Genomic DNA, 14,030 nt, shown 5'->3' on the forward strand with positions numbered 1-14,030 from the left:
TTTGTCCCCATCGACGACTCGTAGAAAACCTTGGGCTTGATAACAGCGCCGCTCCTGATTGGCCGCTTGCCGCGTGCTTGGTCTTCCCTGGAGTCTGCGCCGGGCGACTCGGCCGGTAGTGGCGATGTCCGGCCGGTCCAAGCGGGAGTCTCGTGGATCCACCCGCGGGAAGCGCGAGTCCGAGTCGCGGAGCGGCTCGGCTCGTGTCAGACGGGAGCGAGATCGGGAGCGGGAGACAGAGGCTCCGAGCTCCCGGGGCAGTCCGGTGCGCGTGAAGCGGGAAGTCGAGCCGGCGAGCGCGCGCGAGGCCCTGGCGCCCGTGGTCCCGGCGGTGCGGGTGAAGCGGGAGCGCGAGGCCGACGAGGACTCGGAGCCTGAGCGGGAGGTGCGAGGTGCGCGGGGCCGGGCGCGGGTTCCACTCTCGCGTTCTTCTTTTTCTTTTTTCAACCTTCTCTCCCCACGGGGAAGTCACACTCCACTCGCGACCCGACTCCGTTTTAATGAGGATACTACTTGTCTTGATCAGGATCGTAGCTATAGCGTTTCTAACAGTAATAAGAACAGGTAGCTTTCCTTTATCGGATGTCTAGTGCGGGCCAGGCGCTGTGCTAATTGTTTTACAGGTGTCCCTTCTTTTTAGTTTTTTTACAAAATACCTGAGGAGTGAGTCTTGCTGTAATTTCTGAGCGGAGAGCCTGAACGCTGTGCACTTGGACCACACTGCCCTGTTATCCAGGGCTGTAGCAGCCAGGAGATATGGATTCTAGTCCTGCCTCTGAGACTGAGTCACGGTGGTTTGGGAAAGTGATTTTCACGTGTCTGTCCCTCTTTAGGTTAACGGAAGGAGTCCTGGAACCCATGACCTTTGAGAGCCCTAATAAGCCAGTGAGTCTGTCAGTTCCCATCTATGACTGTATCCTCTGCCTTTTTCTGCTGGACTCGTTCTGCTTTTCTTAGTAATTTCTGGAGACTTCTTGGCCAAGCCATGGTACTCTGTAGTGTGTACACTCTTTTCCAACTTGTTGATATCTTACCAATCATTAAGTAGGTTTCTATCACTTCTGAAGCTTTTCCTGTTTACCTCAGTTACATCTTTTCCTTCTCTGAACTTGGAACTTCTGCTTTGAACATGTTCCTATGTACTTGTTTTCTGGTGAGTTAGAAGGTGAACATATCACAAGGCTACATGTTAGGGGCAGTGTTCATGGGGGGGGTGGTCTTCATTCTCCAGGATTTTATAATTCTGTCTCTGCACCTGGTTATCTATATAAAGTTATACTCTTATGTTAACTCTTAAATTTCTAGCTCAGAGTCCTGTGTTTGACATATTTTTATATTACCCTCAGGGTCCAGATTAGCACCTTGCTCGTCGAAAGTGCTTGATAAATGTTCTTTGAATAATGTAGTTAATAATTTCAGGGTATTCTTTGATTTCCTTTACTTAAATATTCTGTCAGCCTCATGTTTCCCTTTCTTTGGAAGAGAAATTGTTTCTTAGATATTTTGTATACTTACGGTAAGGAGATTGTTTTCTCTGGGACACACTAGGATCCCAGTTGAGGTTACTGCTGTTTTCTTTTTTCCCTTTTATTTTTTTCATGAAATAGATTATAGGTACTAAGATGAGCTAAATGTCAAGCACATGTATAGTTTAAAGAAGAGTGTGGATATATATCCTTAAATCTACCACTTGTCAAGAATTGTGAAGGGTCTGAGATTTTACCCTTTTTGTACACTACCAAGTTAGCCTGCCGTGGTTTCATGGATGCTGATGGAAGACATGGAGCTATTGGGCTTGAGACAGCTTATTGCAGCAATAACAGTAGCCAGAATATAGCATTGTCACTTCCCTGAGTCAGTTCCCACAGCGCAACACGATGAGAACCCATACACACAGTGGGTGGCCTCACAGGACAAGAACTCTGAGCTTAGAGAACCCAAATCTTCTATAATGGGCTGTGAGCTTGCCTGCCCTTTGCTCTGTAGGGACACACTGTCTCCTACTTCCAAAGCTATAGAAACAAACTTCACTATACAAACAACTTTGACAAGATGGTCTGGAGGCAGTCAGTGCCTCTGGTCACAGTATGTGCAGAAGTTCGAGAGACCCATGGAGAGCTGCCTCCTGATGCTGTTCAGCTTAAGAAGTGGTACTTAACCAGGACCTTAGAAGCTCCCATAGGCCCCTTCCCAGTTGCATCTGCCTTCCTTGCTTGCTTGGGTAATCACTGAATTTTTTCTAATCATTTCTACTTTTATTATTTACAGTTTTACCTCACGTATACATCCCTGAGTAGAGCTGTATTTTATTTTGTATTTGTTATAAATGGAATCATACTATATGTTGTCTTCTGTTTTGCCTTTTTTTTTTTTTTTTCCCCGCGAGCCATATTGTTGAGGTTTATCCGGGTAGATGTTCATGGTAACACAGTGTTCTATTGATGATATACCAAAATGTATTCCTCCCATTTTTATATGTTGTAGACATTTGGGTTGTTTCCAGTTTGGTCTCTTTCAAATATTGCTGCTATAAATATTCTTTAGTAAAGCATTCCTGATGGCACATGTGCAAAAGTTCTCTAGGGTATATAAGTAGAAGAGAGATTGCTGGGCCAAAAGGTCTGTGTATTTTCAGCTTTGATCTTGCTGTACTATTTTCTAAGAGGTTGTAACAGTTTATACTCCCACCAGCAGTTACATGAGCATTCTCACTGTTCTTCATATTTGCCAACACTTGGAATTGCCTGATTTTATTTTTTCCTCTCTGGTAGGTGTGAAGTGGTATATCATTGTGCAAGGAAATTTGCTTGTTCTTGATTACTGGTGAGGTTGAGCATCTTTTCTTTCTTTCTTTTTCCTTTTGGCCATGCTGTGAAGTTTGCAGGATCTTAGTTCCCCAACCAGGGACGAACCCCAGCCCCCTGCAGTGGAAGCACAAGAGTCCTAACCATTGGACAGCCAGGGAATTCCCAGCATTTTTTCATAAGTTTGAGGGCTGTCTTCCTCATTTCCTTTTGGGTTGTCTTTTTTTTTTTTAATCTCCACCAGGTTTCTTTATGTAATTGCAAGCAATTCCTTTGTTGGTTATATGTGTTTCAAGAATATTCTCTCAGTTTGTGGCCTGTTTCGTTAAGTGGGCTTCTTTGGTGTTGTCAGGCTGCCTGTACAGGAGCTCATCCTGATTAATTTTTCCCATTTCTGTGTTTGTTTGTACTGGTAGTTGACCCTGAGTATGGGTTTCCCATTTTCAGAGCTTTTGATGCTTTTCCTTTCAGCAAAGAATGGCCGCATGGATTCTGAGGATCGGAGGAGCCGCCACTGCCCCTACCTGGACACCATTAACAGGTCGGTAGCACAGGAATGCCTAGGGCAGCAAAAGAACAATGGAGTCTCTGCAGAAAGTTCTTTGGACTGTACGTTAAAAATACGTTCCAAAACTTTATCTCTTTTAAAGCTTTCTGCCCAGAAAACTGTGCCTCTTGCCTTGTTTTTTAATCTTTGCCCTTCAATTTAAAGTGTCAGAGAGCATGTTGTTTTAAGGTGGGCATATGCAGAAAGAGCGTTTAGCTCATTTTGAATTTGTGTGAGGAAATAAAGGGATATGTGGTGTCGATGACTATAGCAAATTTAAATATTATTGAGCACTGACTGTGTGCTAGGTCCTGCTCTAGGTGCCTGGGATTGAGCAGAGGAAAATCAGACGAAAATATATCCTAAAGCAGAGGTGTTTACCCCGTCTTGGTATTCTTTGATCCCAGATGCATTTTACGATGGTTTTTCATTTATGCCCTAGGGTGGCACTGTCTAATAGACTTTTTTGCAACAATGGAATTGCTGTTTAAGGACTGTCCATTGTGGTAGGCACAGGCTACTTGTGGATATTGAGCACTTGAAATGTGGCTTGAGGAACTGAATTTTAAATTTTATTTAATTTTAATTATTTTACTTTTAAACACCAGTAGCCGTGTGTGGCTAGTGGCCCCTTTAACTGACAGTGCAGCTTTCCTGGGACCATTACCAATTAATTAGAGTTAATGCTTGAGAATGAATCCCCTTGCCACCTGTGCATTCAGTGGAGGTAAATTTTCTTTTATCACTTAACCCGCCCAGTACTCATATACCATTACTTTGCACTTGAATAGATAGATCTGTTTGTAGGTATTCCCCTAAAGTTCTTCAGGCTTCCCATTTATTTTTATGGACAAAAATAGAATTTTCTTTTATGAAAGGGTTTATTCACTCTTTTTATGTCCTTCCTTTAATGTCTTTTAATTTGGAATGCTGTTGGGGCCCTGTTACTTTAGTCCTACTTGTGGCTTTTCCTCCAGAGAAAGTAATGGAAGATTCTCAACTGGTTGTGAATACTCAAAAGAAAGAGGGTCGTTGGTGGAGATACCTTTGCACTGCTTTGGGGCTTGGTGGGTGGCGGTGCTATATTAAATGCCTAGGTAAGGAAGAGTTAATGTTCCCCACGGTTTGTATGTGATTGTTGAACTGTTCTCTGAAGGCGGCTGTGTGACTGCAGAACAGGGAGCCAGGGACACTGCTTCGCTCAGGTGCTCACCTAGGCAACCATCCCTATTAATTGTTTCTGTTTTGTTTTGGTTCTCTTAGGAGTGTGCTGGACTTTGACTTTGAGAAACTGTGTTCCATCTCCCTCTCGCATATCAATGCGTATGCCTGTCTGGTGTGTGGCAAGTACTTTCAGGGTAAATAAATGTTTTGCATCACATTTTCAGCACTAGCCACAGTTCTATTCAGGGATTTTTTTTTTTAAAGTAAGTAAGCTGCTGTTAGGAATCATGTCTAATAAGCCCTATCTTTGTTCCCAGGAAGGTGGAATACTCTTAGAAAATCCACAGGAGGTTCTCTGATTGGTCAGAACCTGAATACATGTGAAAGGAAGAAAGAACTAGCCATATAAGAGACTATGTAGGAAGTATCAGAGACTCTGGGTTTTTGAATCTCTGATGTTTTCTATACTTATGTCTTTTTCTGAGAATCCTTTAAGGACTTTTTCATTCTGTTCTTTTCTGGAAATTTATTAGTTCATTCAGAGCAAGCAAATGCTTTGTACACAGTATAGTGGAGGATTCAAAAGAATTATAAACTACATTCTTTGCTCTAATAAGGATCTTATAAACTGTCAAGGTTAACACGTAAAACAATCAGCAGACCCTCTTAAGACCATAAAGATTACTGCTGGACTGTGTGGCGCTGAGTCTAAATAAGGATGATAGGAGTTGAAATATGCAAAAATATGCAAAGGATGATAGGAGTTGAAATATGCAAAGTTGAAATATGCAAAGATCATTGTTAGCTGGAGTGTTTGTGTAGAGTTCATGGAGGAGGTGGAACTCGTACTCTGTATGCAGGACATAGAGTTTGAATAGGTTAAGGGTGAGATGCTCTAGAAAGGAGTGGCAACGTGAACAAAAGTATGTGGGTACAGGATTGTCGTGAATGTGGACAGTTGAAAACTCAGGACTAAGTGATGATGGACTGTCACAGATATGTACGTGTGTATGTGCAAATCAGTGTATGCATGTACGTACATGTATATGATATATACATGGATATTCCTAGTTTCTAATACATGAAACTAGCTCATATACATAAACACATACATACATGCACACACACGCACAAGTACACCCACACATTTTTCTGTGTTCATGTATATGAAATTAGTTCCCTTATGTCTTGTGCCATCTAGGGAATAAAGATAATGCGCTATTCTTTCTTGCTAATTTTTGTAATGAGAAGAGTTCATGTGGGAGATTCCTTTCGTGGATGGTGTAGTACTTTGTTTTTGCTGATACTAACATGTTCTGGTACAAAATAATGAAAGGAAAATTACCCCTCATCTCTGTGCTTATGGAGTCTGCCCTTCTCTCATAGCCTTTCACTCTTCCCTACAGGCCGGGGTTTGAAGTCTCATGCCTACATTCACAGTGTCCAGTTTAGTCACCATGTCTTCCTCAACCTCCACACCCTCAAGTTTTACTGCCTCCCAGACAACTATGAGATCATCGATTCCTCGCTGGAGGATATCACGGTGCGTGTCCAAGAGGGTTGGTTTGGAACTAGTTATCCTGGGAGCCACCCCAGGGCTCCTGAGGATCTGCCCCAGCCAAGGTCAGGGAAGAGTCTCAGTCCCTTGGGCTTCGAGAGGCTCCTTTCGCCTTGGCAGGAACCAGAGAAACAGAGTAAGGAGATCACAATCCATAATTTTGGCCCATGGTCTACAGCCTAGCTCTGATTTCTGCTTTTAATGTTGAGGGTTAGGACTGAAGGAATATTGCTATTTTTCAATTAGGGTGAAAGCATTTTTGTGAAATAAATTATCCTTCCATATTTTGGAGTAGGGATGTGAATTGGGCCTGCTGTAGGACAGTGGATGCCAAGAGGTATACCAGCTTCCGGCTACTTTTGACATAATACTGCCAGAATGGCCAACATGTCCATCCTTGGGCTCTGGTCTGTGCCCTGTGCCAAGAGTCACTGCACTTGAGTGGGGAGTATGGAAGGTCCTCTTGGGCTTTGATTACTGTTGGAACTGTTGATTATTGCTTTCCTTTTCAGCAGTGGCTGCATGTTCAGTAGAGTTGAATGCTCTATTTATTAAGGAAAGCTTGGTTTTCAGTGTTTGAAACACTACTTACTCCACTTCCACACGTTTTATAACAGTCTATTAAAGTTGAAGTTAAAGTGGTTAAGGACAGTATTTATAGATGGAGAAACTGAAAGGAATTCAAGCTTTCAAAGTGACTTAGTGGCGACTTCTGACCAGTGTGTGACATGATGACCCTCATAGGTCTAGGACAGGGAAGGTTCTGATCCTGCCCCTCCAGCCACAGGGAGTCCTGAGATCTCAGTCCTGCAGAGATAGGAGGTGACACTCCTGTTCCTGCACCGGGCCTGTGTGCTGGCTCTGTGTGAGGTCCCACCTGGGACTCAGACTCCTGCCTCCTGCAGACTTGAGTGTCCTGCAGCTTCTCCCTGTTGTTTGTCACGGGTTTGGCTGAACCTGCGGTCTGAGGACAGGCCTGGGATTCAGTGACTTTGGGTTAAGCACAGAGATCACCTTCTAGATGAGCAACGTGGAGCGGGGACCATTGCATGTTACCTCAGTCCTTAGACCTACTGTTGGGAGCCCTTTGGGTGGGTGGTGAGACGTTCACCACCAAAGTATCTTTTCTTTTGGCAGAAATTGCTGTTGCAGATATATCTTGTGAACTCTGTAGACTGCCCTAAAACAGCCTAGGATTTTCTTTTGCTTTTCAGTATGTGTTGAAGCCCACTTTCACAAAGCAGCAGATCGCTAACTTGGACAAGCAAGCCAAGTTGTCCCGGGCATATGACGGCACCACTTACCTGCCTGGTATCGTGGGCCTGAATAACATAAAGGCCAACGACTACGCCAATGCCGTCCTTCAGGTAGGTTGGAGGTGGGAACCATGAGGGAGGGGGTAACCCGGGAACACTGTGAAGCTTGGCTAAGAAATAGCTGCCTTCTGGTGGAGTACAGTCAGGTGGTCCTCAGACCCCGAGTCTTGCCAAGGACTCTTCTTGGGTGTTTGTTCTGCCCCAAGCAGAACGTTCCCGTCTGCTTGAGGGGCTGCCGCCAAATGGTGGGCCTGATCCAGCCTCTGGAGCTTCCAGGGAATGGGGGATGGAGCTGCGCGGGGCCTGCAGTACCAAGTAAGAGACACGTGAGCTAGATGATGCTTTTTCTTTTCATGGTGCAGATGTTCATTGTGTTGGCTCTGTGATGTCTCTGTCCTGCCCCTGTGCTGAAGTCCTGCAATGGGAAAGGCAGAAAGCCAAAGTTGTCCTGTTTGCAATTGTTTTGCTTTTTAAAAAAAATTACACAAGTAATGTGCGCATATTGTAGAAAGATTAGAAAACGTTGGTAAGCATAAGAAAATAATCATCCTACTTCACTCAAAAAAAACTGGTTAAAAAAAACTATAAACAAGTACTTGTGTAGGGGGAAGATATAGAAAGTATAAAACAAAAGCTTCATTCCTTTCTTTTCCTAGTACTCTGTCCTGGGGTAGTTAGCAGTATAGAGACCTCCAGAACTTTATTCTAAACGCAGGTACACAAATGCATTATATCCTGTCATGTGGCAATATTATGGTTTATTTTGTTATTTCCCAATTGATACATAAAATTTCACTTGTCTCACATTTTTATTTCTGTTACCAGTGTTGCAGTGCGTATTCTTCTATATATATATATAGTCTTGCACTTCTTGTGACACTGTTACATTTTGTTAAATTTCTTTTCTAGACTTGAAAAATATTTGTATTTTTTTATCTGTAAAGTAATGTAGTATGTATCTTTGTATGTATTTTAACCTAAAAGCATATTATGAAATCAATAAATATTCTTATGCAGCATCCTTAATGTTTACATGTCAGTCCATTTTGTTGAATTTAATTTATTTAACCTTCTCTTCTTCTTGTGTTAATGCACCTTGGGCCTAGATTCTAGGCTGTAGGGGGTTTGTAGCAATTTACAAACCCACCAGCAGCACAAAAGGGTGTTTTTCTTTTTCTTTTTTTTTAATTGAAGTATAGTTGATTTACAGTGTTGTGTTAGTTTCTGGTGTACAGCACGGTGATTCGGTTATGCATACATATATATATATATATTCTTTTTCATACTCTTTTCCATCATGGTTTATCACAGGATATTGAATATAGTTCCCTGTGCTATACAGTAGGACCTTATTTATCTATTTTATATATCTATTTATATATGTATTTATTTTATATTTATTTTAATTTATATGTATATTATATCTATTTTATAGGTTTGTATCTGCTAATCCCAAACTCCTAATTTATCCCCTCCCCCACCCTTTTCCCTTTGGTAACCATAAGTTTTCTATGTCAGTGAGTCTGTTTGTGTTTTATGGATAAGTTCATTTGTGTCGTGTTTTAGATTCCACATGTAAGTGATATCATAAGGTATTTGTCTTTCTCTTTCTGGCTTACTTCACTTAGTATGATAATCTTTAGGTCCATCCATGTTTCTGTAAAAGGCATTATTTCATTCTTTTTGTGGCTGAGTAACATTCCAGTGTGTGTGTGTGTGTGTGTGTGTGTGTGTGTGTGTGTGTGTGTGTGTGTGTGTCACATCTTTTTTTTATATTATCACATCTTCTTTATCCATTCATCTGTTGATGGACATTTAACTTGTTTCCATGTCTTGGCTGTTGTAAATAGTGCTTCTATGAATATTGGGGTACATGTGTTTTTTCGAATTATAGTTATCTCCGGATATATGCTTAGGAGTGGGATTGCTGGATCATACAGTAGCTCTGTTTTTAGCTTTTTAAGGAACCGCCATACTGTTCTCCATAGTGACTGCACCAATTTACATTCCTACCAACAGTGTAGGAGAGTTCCCAAAAGGGTGTTCTTCATCTTGCATTGTTACTGTTAGCATTAAGAACAACTTTTTCCATTTTTTTTTTAATGTATTTCATTTATAGATTTTTGGCTGTATTGGGTCTTGGTTGCTGTGTGCGGACTTTCTCTAGTTGCGGCAAGTGGGGGCTACTCTTCGTTGTGGTGCGTGGGCTTCTCGTTTTGGTGGCTTCTCTTGTTGCGGAGCATTGGCTCTAGGCGGGTGGGTTTCAGTAGTTGTGGCACGCGGGCTCAGTAGTTGTGGCTCGTGGGCTCTAGAGCACAGGCTTAGTAGTTGTGGCGCACGGGCTTAGTTGCTCTGCGGCATGTGAGATCCTCCCGGACCAGGGCTTGAACCCTTGTCCCCTGCATTGGCAGGCAGTTTCTTAACCACTGTGCCAGCAGGGAAGCCCAACTTTTTCCATTTTGATAGGTATCTCCATTTTAATTTACTTTTTAAGAATTCACTTCTAAAGTTGATTATTATATTTTTTCATGAGTTGTTGGGCCTTATGTGCTCATTTTTCTATTAGTGGTCCATTTTATTGAGGATTAAAAGTATGCTGGAGAGGGCGTGGAGAAAAGGGAACACTCTTGCACTGTTGGTGGGAATGTAAATTGTTACAGCCACTATGGAGAACAGTATGGAGGTTCCTTAAAAAACTAAAAATAGAATTACCATACGACCCAGCAATCCCAATACTGGGCATATACCCTGAGAAAACCATAATTCAAAAAGAGTCATGTACCAAAATGTTCATTGCAGCTCTATTTATAATAGCCAGGACATGGAAGCAACCTAAGTGTCCATCATCGGATGAATGGATAAAGAAGATGTGGCACATATATACGATGGAATATTACTCAGACATAAAAAGAAATGAAATTGAGATATTTGTAGTGAGGTGGATAGACCTAGAGTCTGTCATACAGAGTGAAGTAAGTCAGAAAAAGAAAAACACCGTATGCTAACACATATGTATGGAATCTAAGAAAAAAAAAGGTCATGAAGAACCTAGGGGTAAGATGGGAATAAAGACACAGACGTACTAGAGAATGGACGTGAGGATATGGGGAGGGGGAAGGGTAAGCTGTGACAAAGCGAGAGAGTGGCATGGACATATATACACTACCAAATGTAAAATAGATAGCTAGTGGGAAGCAGCTGCATAGCACAGGGAGATCAGCTCGGTGGTTTGTGACCACCTAGAGGGGTGGGATAGGGAGGCTGGGAGGGAGGGAGACGCAAGAGGGAAGAGATATGGGAACATGTGTATATGTATAACTGATTCACTTTGTTACAAAGCAGAAACTAACACACCATTGTAAAGCAATTATACTCCAATAAAGGTGTTTAAAAAAATCAGATGTTCAAACTTGAAAAAACAGTATACATATATATATTGGCCTTTTTTTTTGCATATGTTGCATATATTTCGTTCTAGTTCTTTTTTGGCCTTTAAACTTTGTTCGTGATATTTTTGCATGAAGAATTTGGTAAAAAATTGTAAAAGTATATCTGTGAATTTTGGTGTCTGCCATTGGTGTCATGCCTGGTCCCTGGAGAGGTCAGATTCTTAGGTGGAGAGAGACTTTGTGGACTGTTCCTCTTACAGCCTCTCGTGGCTTTGTGAAGACTGTTACAGGATGGACAGATAGGATTTGGGTATGGGCAGGGCAGCTAGTTTTGGCTTTGTGATGGGTTTCAGTCCCCATAGGAAGTTCTCTTTATTTATACAAATAAGTAGATCACCTGGCTCTGTAGCGCGATGAATAGTGCATTGGACTTCTATTTATACAAACAAGGAGATGAACAAATCCTTTGTGATGTTTCCACTAAAATGGGATTGAATGGACCAAGTACTCCACCTGGAGGCTGAATAATTTCTCTCCGAGGACACCTACTGCTTGTATTGTTGCTGAAACCAGGGAGCAACCTCTCTCCACAGCATGGATAAGCAAGAATTAGTATACCATTCATATGCTTCTCCTTTTTTGAGAGTAACTCTAAGCCGGAAATCCTTGTTTCTTCAGCTGAGCTAAGCTTGTAGGGGCTTTCCTGATCATCTCTATCGTTACCCTGAGTTGTATCCTGAGTTGTCTTCCGCAGAGATCCCTGGGTCTTCCCCAGAGACACATGGGTTTAATTGTGTGTTTAACAGCATCCTTCTATCCTTGCTTGTCAAAGAAAGTTGTGCTCATGGTAAGCATAGCACTGACGAGGATTCATGAACCCATCAGGAGGGACCTGTGGGGAGACTGCATTTATTTAGGGTCTGAACTGTGGTCTCCTTCCCAGTTTCATAACTCACACTAATAAGCATGTGTTTCTTCTTGAACTAACATGGCTGCTCTTTATCTTTTTGCTTAATGAGATAAAATTAATTTTTGTTCTCTTAAACCTTTTAACTATTTTCCATCATAACAGAGTACACTCATTTTTATATACAGTTGTATCGTTTTGTTTTGTTTTGTTTTTGGCCGTGCCACACAACATGTGGGATCTTAGTTTCCCAACCAGGGATCGAACCTGTGCCCCCTACAGTGGAAGTGCAGAGTCTTAACCACTGGACCACCAGGGAAGTCCCTGTATCATTTTATTACCACCCTCTCAATACCACATTTGGGGAAGACACCAGGTTTTACTAAGATGTTTTTCATATTGTTTTAATGTACAGTTGAGAGATGGGGGAACTGTGGTCTCCAGATAGTTCTCTCTGCCCCAGCCAAATACATGGTGAAGAAAGAGTATCTGGGTTTCTAGCCTTCAGTTCCTGTGAATCCAAACATAGTCACAGCTCTAATTAGAGTAAACAAAGGAAATTTTTAATTAAGTTGGTCAGCAGATAGGGATTTGAATACCTTTTTTTTTTTTTTGCGGTACGCGGGCCTCTTACTCTTGTGGCCTCTCCCGTTGCGGAGCACAGGCTCCGGACGCGCAGGCTCAGCGGCCATGGCTCATGGCCCCAGCTGCTCTGTGGCATGTGGGATCTTCCCGGGCCGGGGCACAAACCCGTGTCCCCTGCATCGGCAGGCGGACTCTCAACCACTGTGCCACCAGGGAAGCCCGGATACCTTTATTTTAAAACCTTTTGTTATACCCACGTTAGCAGAGTGTCTGCAGAACTGAACTTTCTGTGAAACTCACTATAAAGGATGTTTCTCTAATGTGAACTCTAGGGGGGATTCTCTGGGAGTGCATTTGCTTCTGATTCTTTAAGGCATCACAGGCACAGTTCTATTAGAAGAACTTTAGGTGGACAAGCTTGGCTCCCAGGGGTCCTGAAGAAAGGCTGTGGATTAATTGGAGTGTTTGTTTGATTTCCAGGCTCTGTCTAACGTTCCTCCTCTCCGAAACTACTTCCTGGAAGAAGACAATTATAAGAACATCAAGCGTCCTCCTGGGGATATCATGTTCCTGTTGGTCCAGCGTTTTGGAGAGCTGATGAGAAAGCTCTGGAACCCTCGAAATTTCAAGGCACATGTGTCTCCCCACGAGATGCTTCAAGCTGTCGTCCTTTGCAGCAAGAAGACTTTTCAGATCACCAAGCAAGGTAAGGAAGGAGTAATTCATGTTTTCTCACTTCAGGGCAACACAACTAATTTGATGAGCACATTTACTTCCACTTTGCTGTGAACCTTACAGTAGCCGGAGCGAGTGTCCAGTGCATACTGTGGTTAGGTTCCTCACTCTTCCTCCCTCAGCCTGCCCTGCCCAGGGTCCCAAGCGATTTTAGCTGGATAGAAAGTCTGTCTGCTTTGGTGAACTAAACTCTATGACTCAGGAAAACCAGGAGGCTGGGAAAGGCACCAACCCTTATTAAGCGCCTGCCACTTTTGGTTCTCATTTTGCCATGTTGCAGACTAGAATATTTTATTTTGACTATTTTTATCTCTCCAAACTCAATTAGTTGTTGCCACATGAGTAGCTCTTAGTACCTGTATCTGATATGATATTCTCTAGCATCCAGGTCAGTTGATTCACCATTCACTCATGGTGCTAGTAGGTTTTAATGCTACCAGGATAAGAAACACAGTTTTTTCTTCCAGGAGCTCCTATTCTAGTGGGGAAGATAGTTTATGTAGAAAGATGATTACAGGGTGTTGAGTGCTGTGATAGAGGAAGCACAACATGCTATGGGAGGGAGCACAGAGCAAGGACGCCTGTCGAGCGCATGGGAGGTGGGCTGGGGGTCAGAGTGAAGGAAGAGACACCTAAGTTTTAGGTAGCGGGGAGACAGGGTGGGGTTGGGCATTCCAGGTAGAGAGGACACCGGACAGGAGCATGGAGCTGCCTGGTGCAGAGAGAAGACTGCATGTGGCTGGACCCTTGGATCCAACGATGAGAGCCGAGGTGGACCAGGTGTTGGGTTTATATGCCACTATATATAAGGAGGCTGGATTACATCCTGATAACAGTGGGGAGTCAGTGAACGCTTTTAAGTAAAGATGTGCCTTCACATCTTTGTTTTGAAAACATTCTGGCTGAGGATGACTTAGAAGGGAAGTTCAGTAATGGCCTTTTTTTTGTTTTTTTTTTTGTACGGTACGCGGGCCTCTCCCTGTTGTGGCCTCTCCCGTTGCGGAGCACAGGCTCCGGACGCGCAG

At 42.9% G+C, this 14,030-nt stretch overlaps 1 protein-coding gene across 7 annotated transcripts in view; it reads left to right on the forward strand.

Annotated features, from left to right (window-relative positions):
* Window positions 1-66: 66 nt before the first annotated feature.
* USP39 (ubiquitin specific peptidase 39) overlaps window positions 67-14,030 on the forward strand; it is a 29,188-nt gene continuing 15,224 nt past the window's right edge. Inside the window, exons 1-7 of one of the 7 annotated variants that reach the window (XM_024743999.1) lie at window positions 337-392; window positions 834-885; window positions 3,276-3,345; window positions 4,615-4,709; window positions 5,922-6,058; window positions 7,288-7,440; window positions 12,751-12,976. In XM_024743999.1, the coding sequence (XP_024599767.1) occupies window positions 3,290-3,345; window positions 4,615-4,709; window positions 5,922-6,058; window positions 7,288-7,440; window positions 12,751-12,976 (667 nt within the window). In that variant the 5' untranslated portion in view covers window positions 337-392; window positions 834-885; window positions 3,276-3,289. Of the gene's footprint in view, window positions 393-833; window positions 886-3,275; window positions 3,346-4,614; window positions 4,710-5,921; window positions 6,059-7,287; window positions 7,441-12,750; window positions 12,977-14,030 lie in introns of all 7 variants that reach the window. The other 6 variants (XM_024743996.1, XM_024743998.1, XM_024744000.1 and 3 more) reach the window with 6 other exon arrangements.

The sequence above is a fragment of the Neophocaena asiaeorientalis genome, unplaced genomic scaffold (assembly GCF_003031525.2).
Source record: "Neophocaena asiaeorientalis asiaeorientalis breed wild unplaced genomic scaffold, Neophocaena_asiaeorientalis_V1.1 scaffold114, whole genome shotgun sequence".
Classification (NCBI taxonomy): domain Eukaryota; kingdom Metazoa; phylum Chordata; class Mammalia; order Artiodactyla; family Phocoenidae; genus Neophocaena; species Neophocaena asiaeorientalis.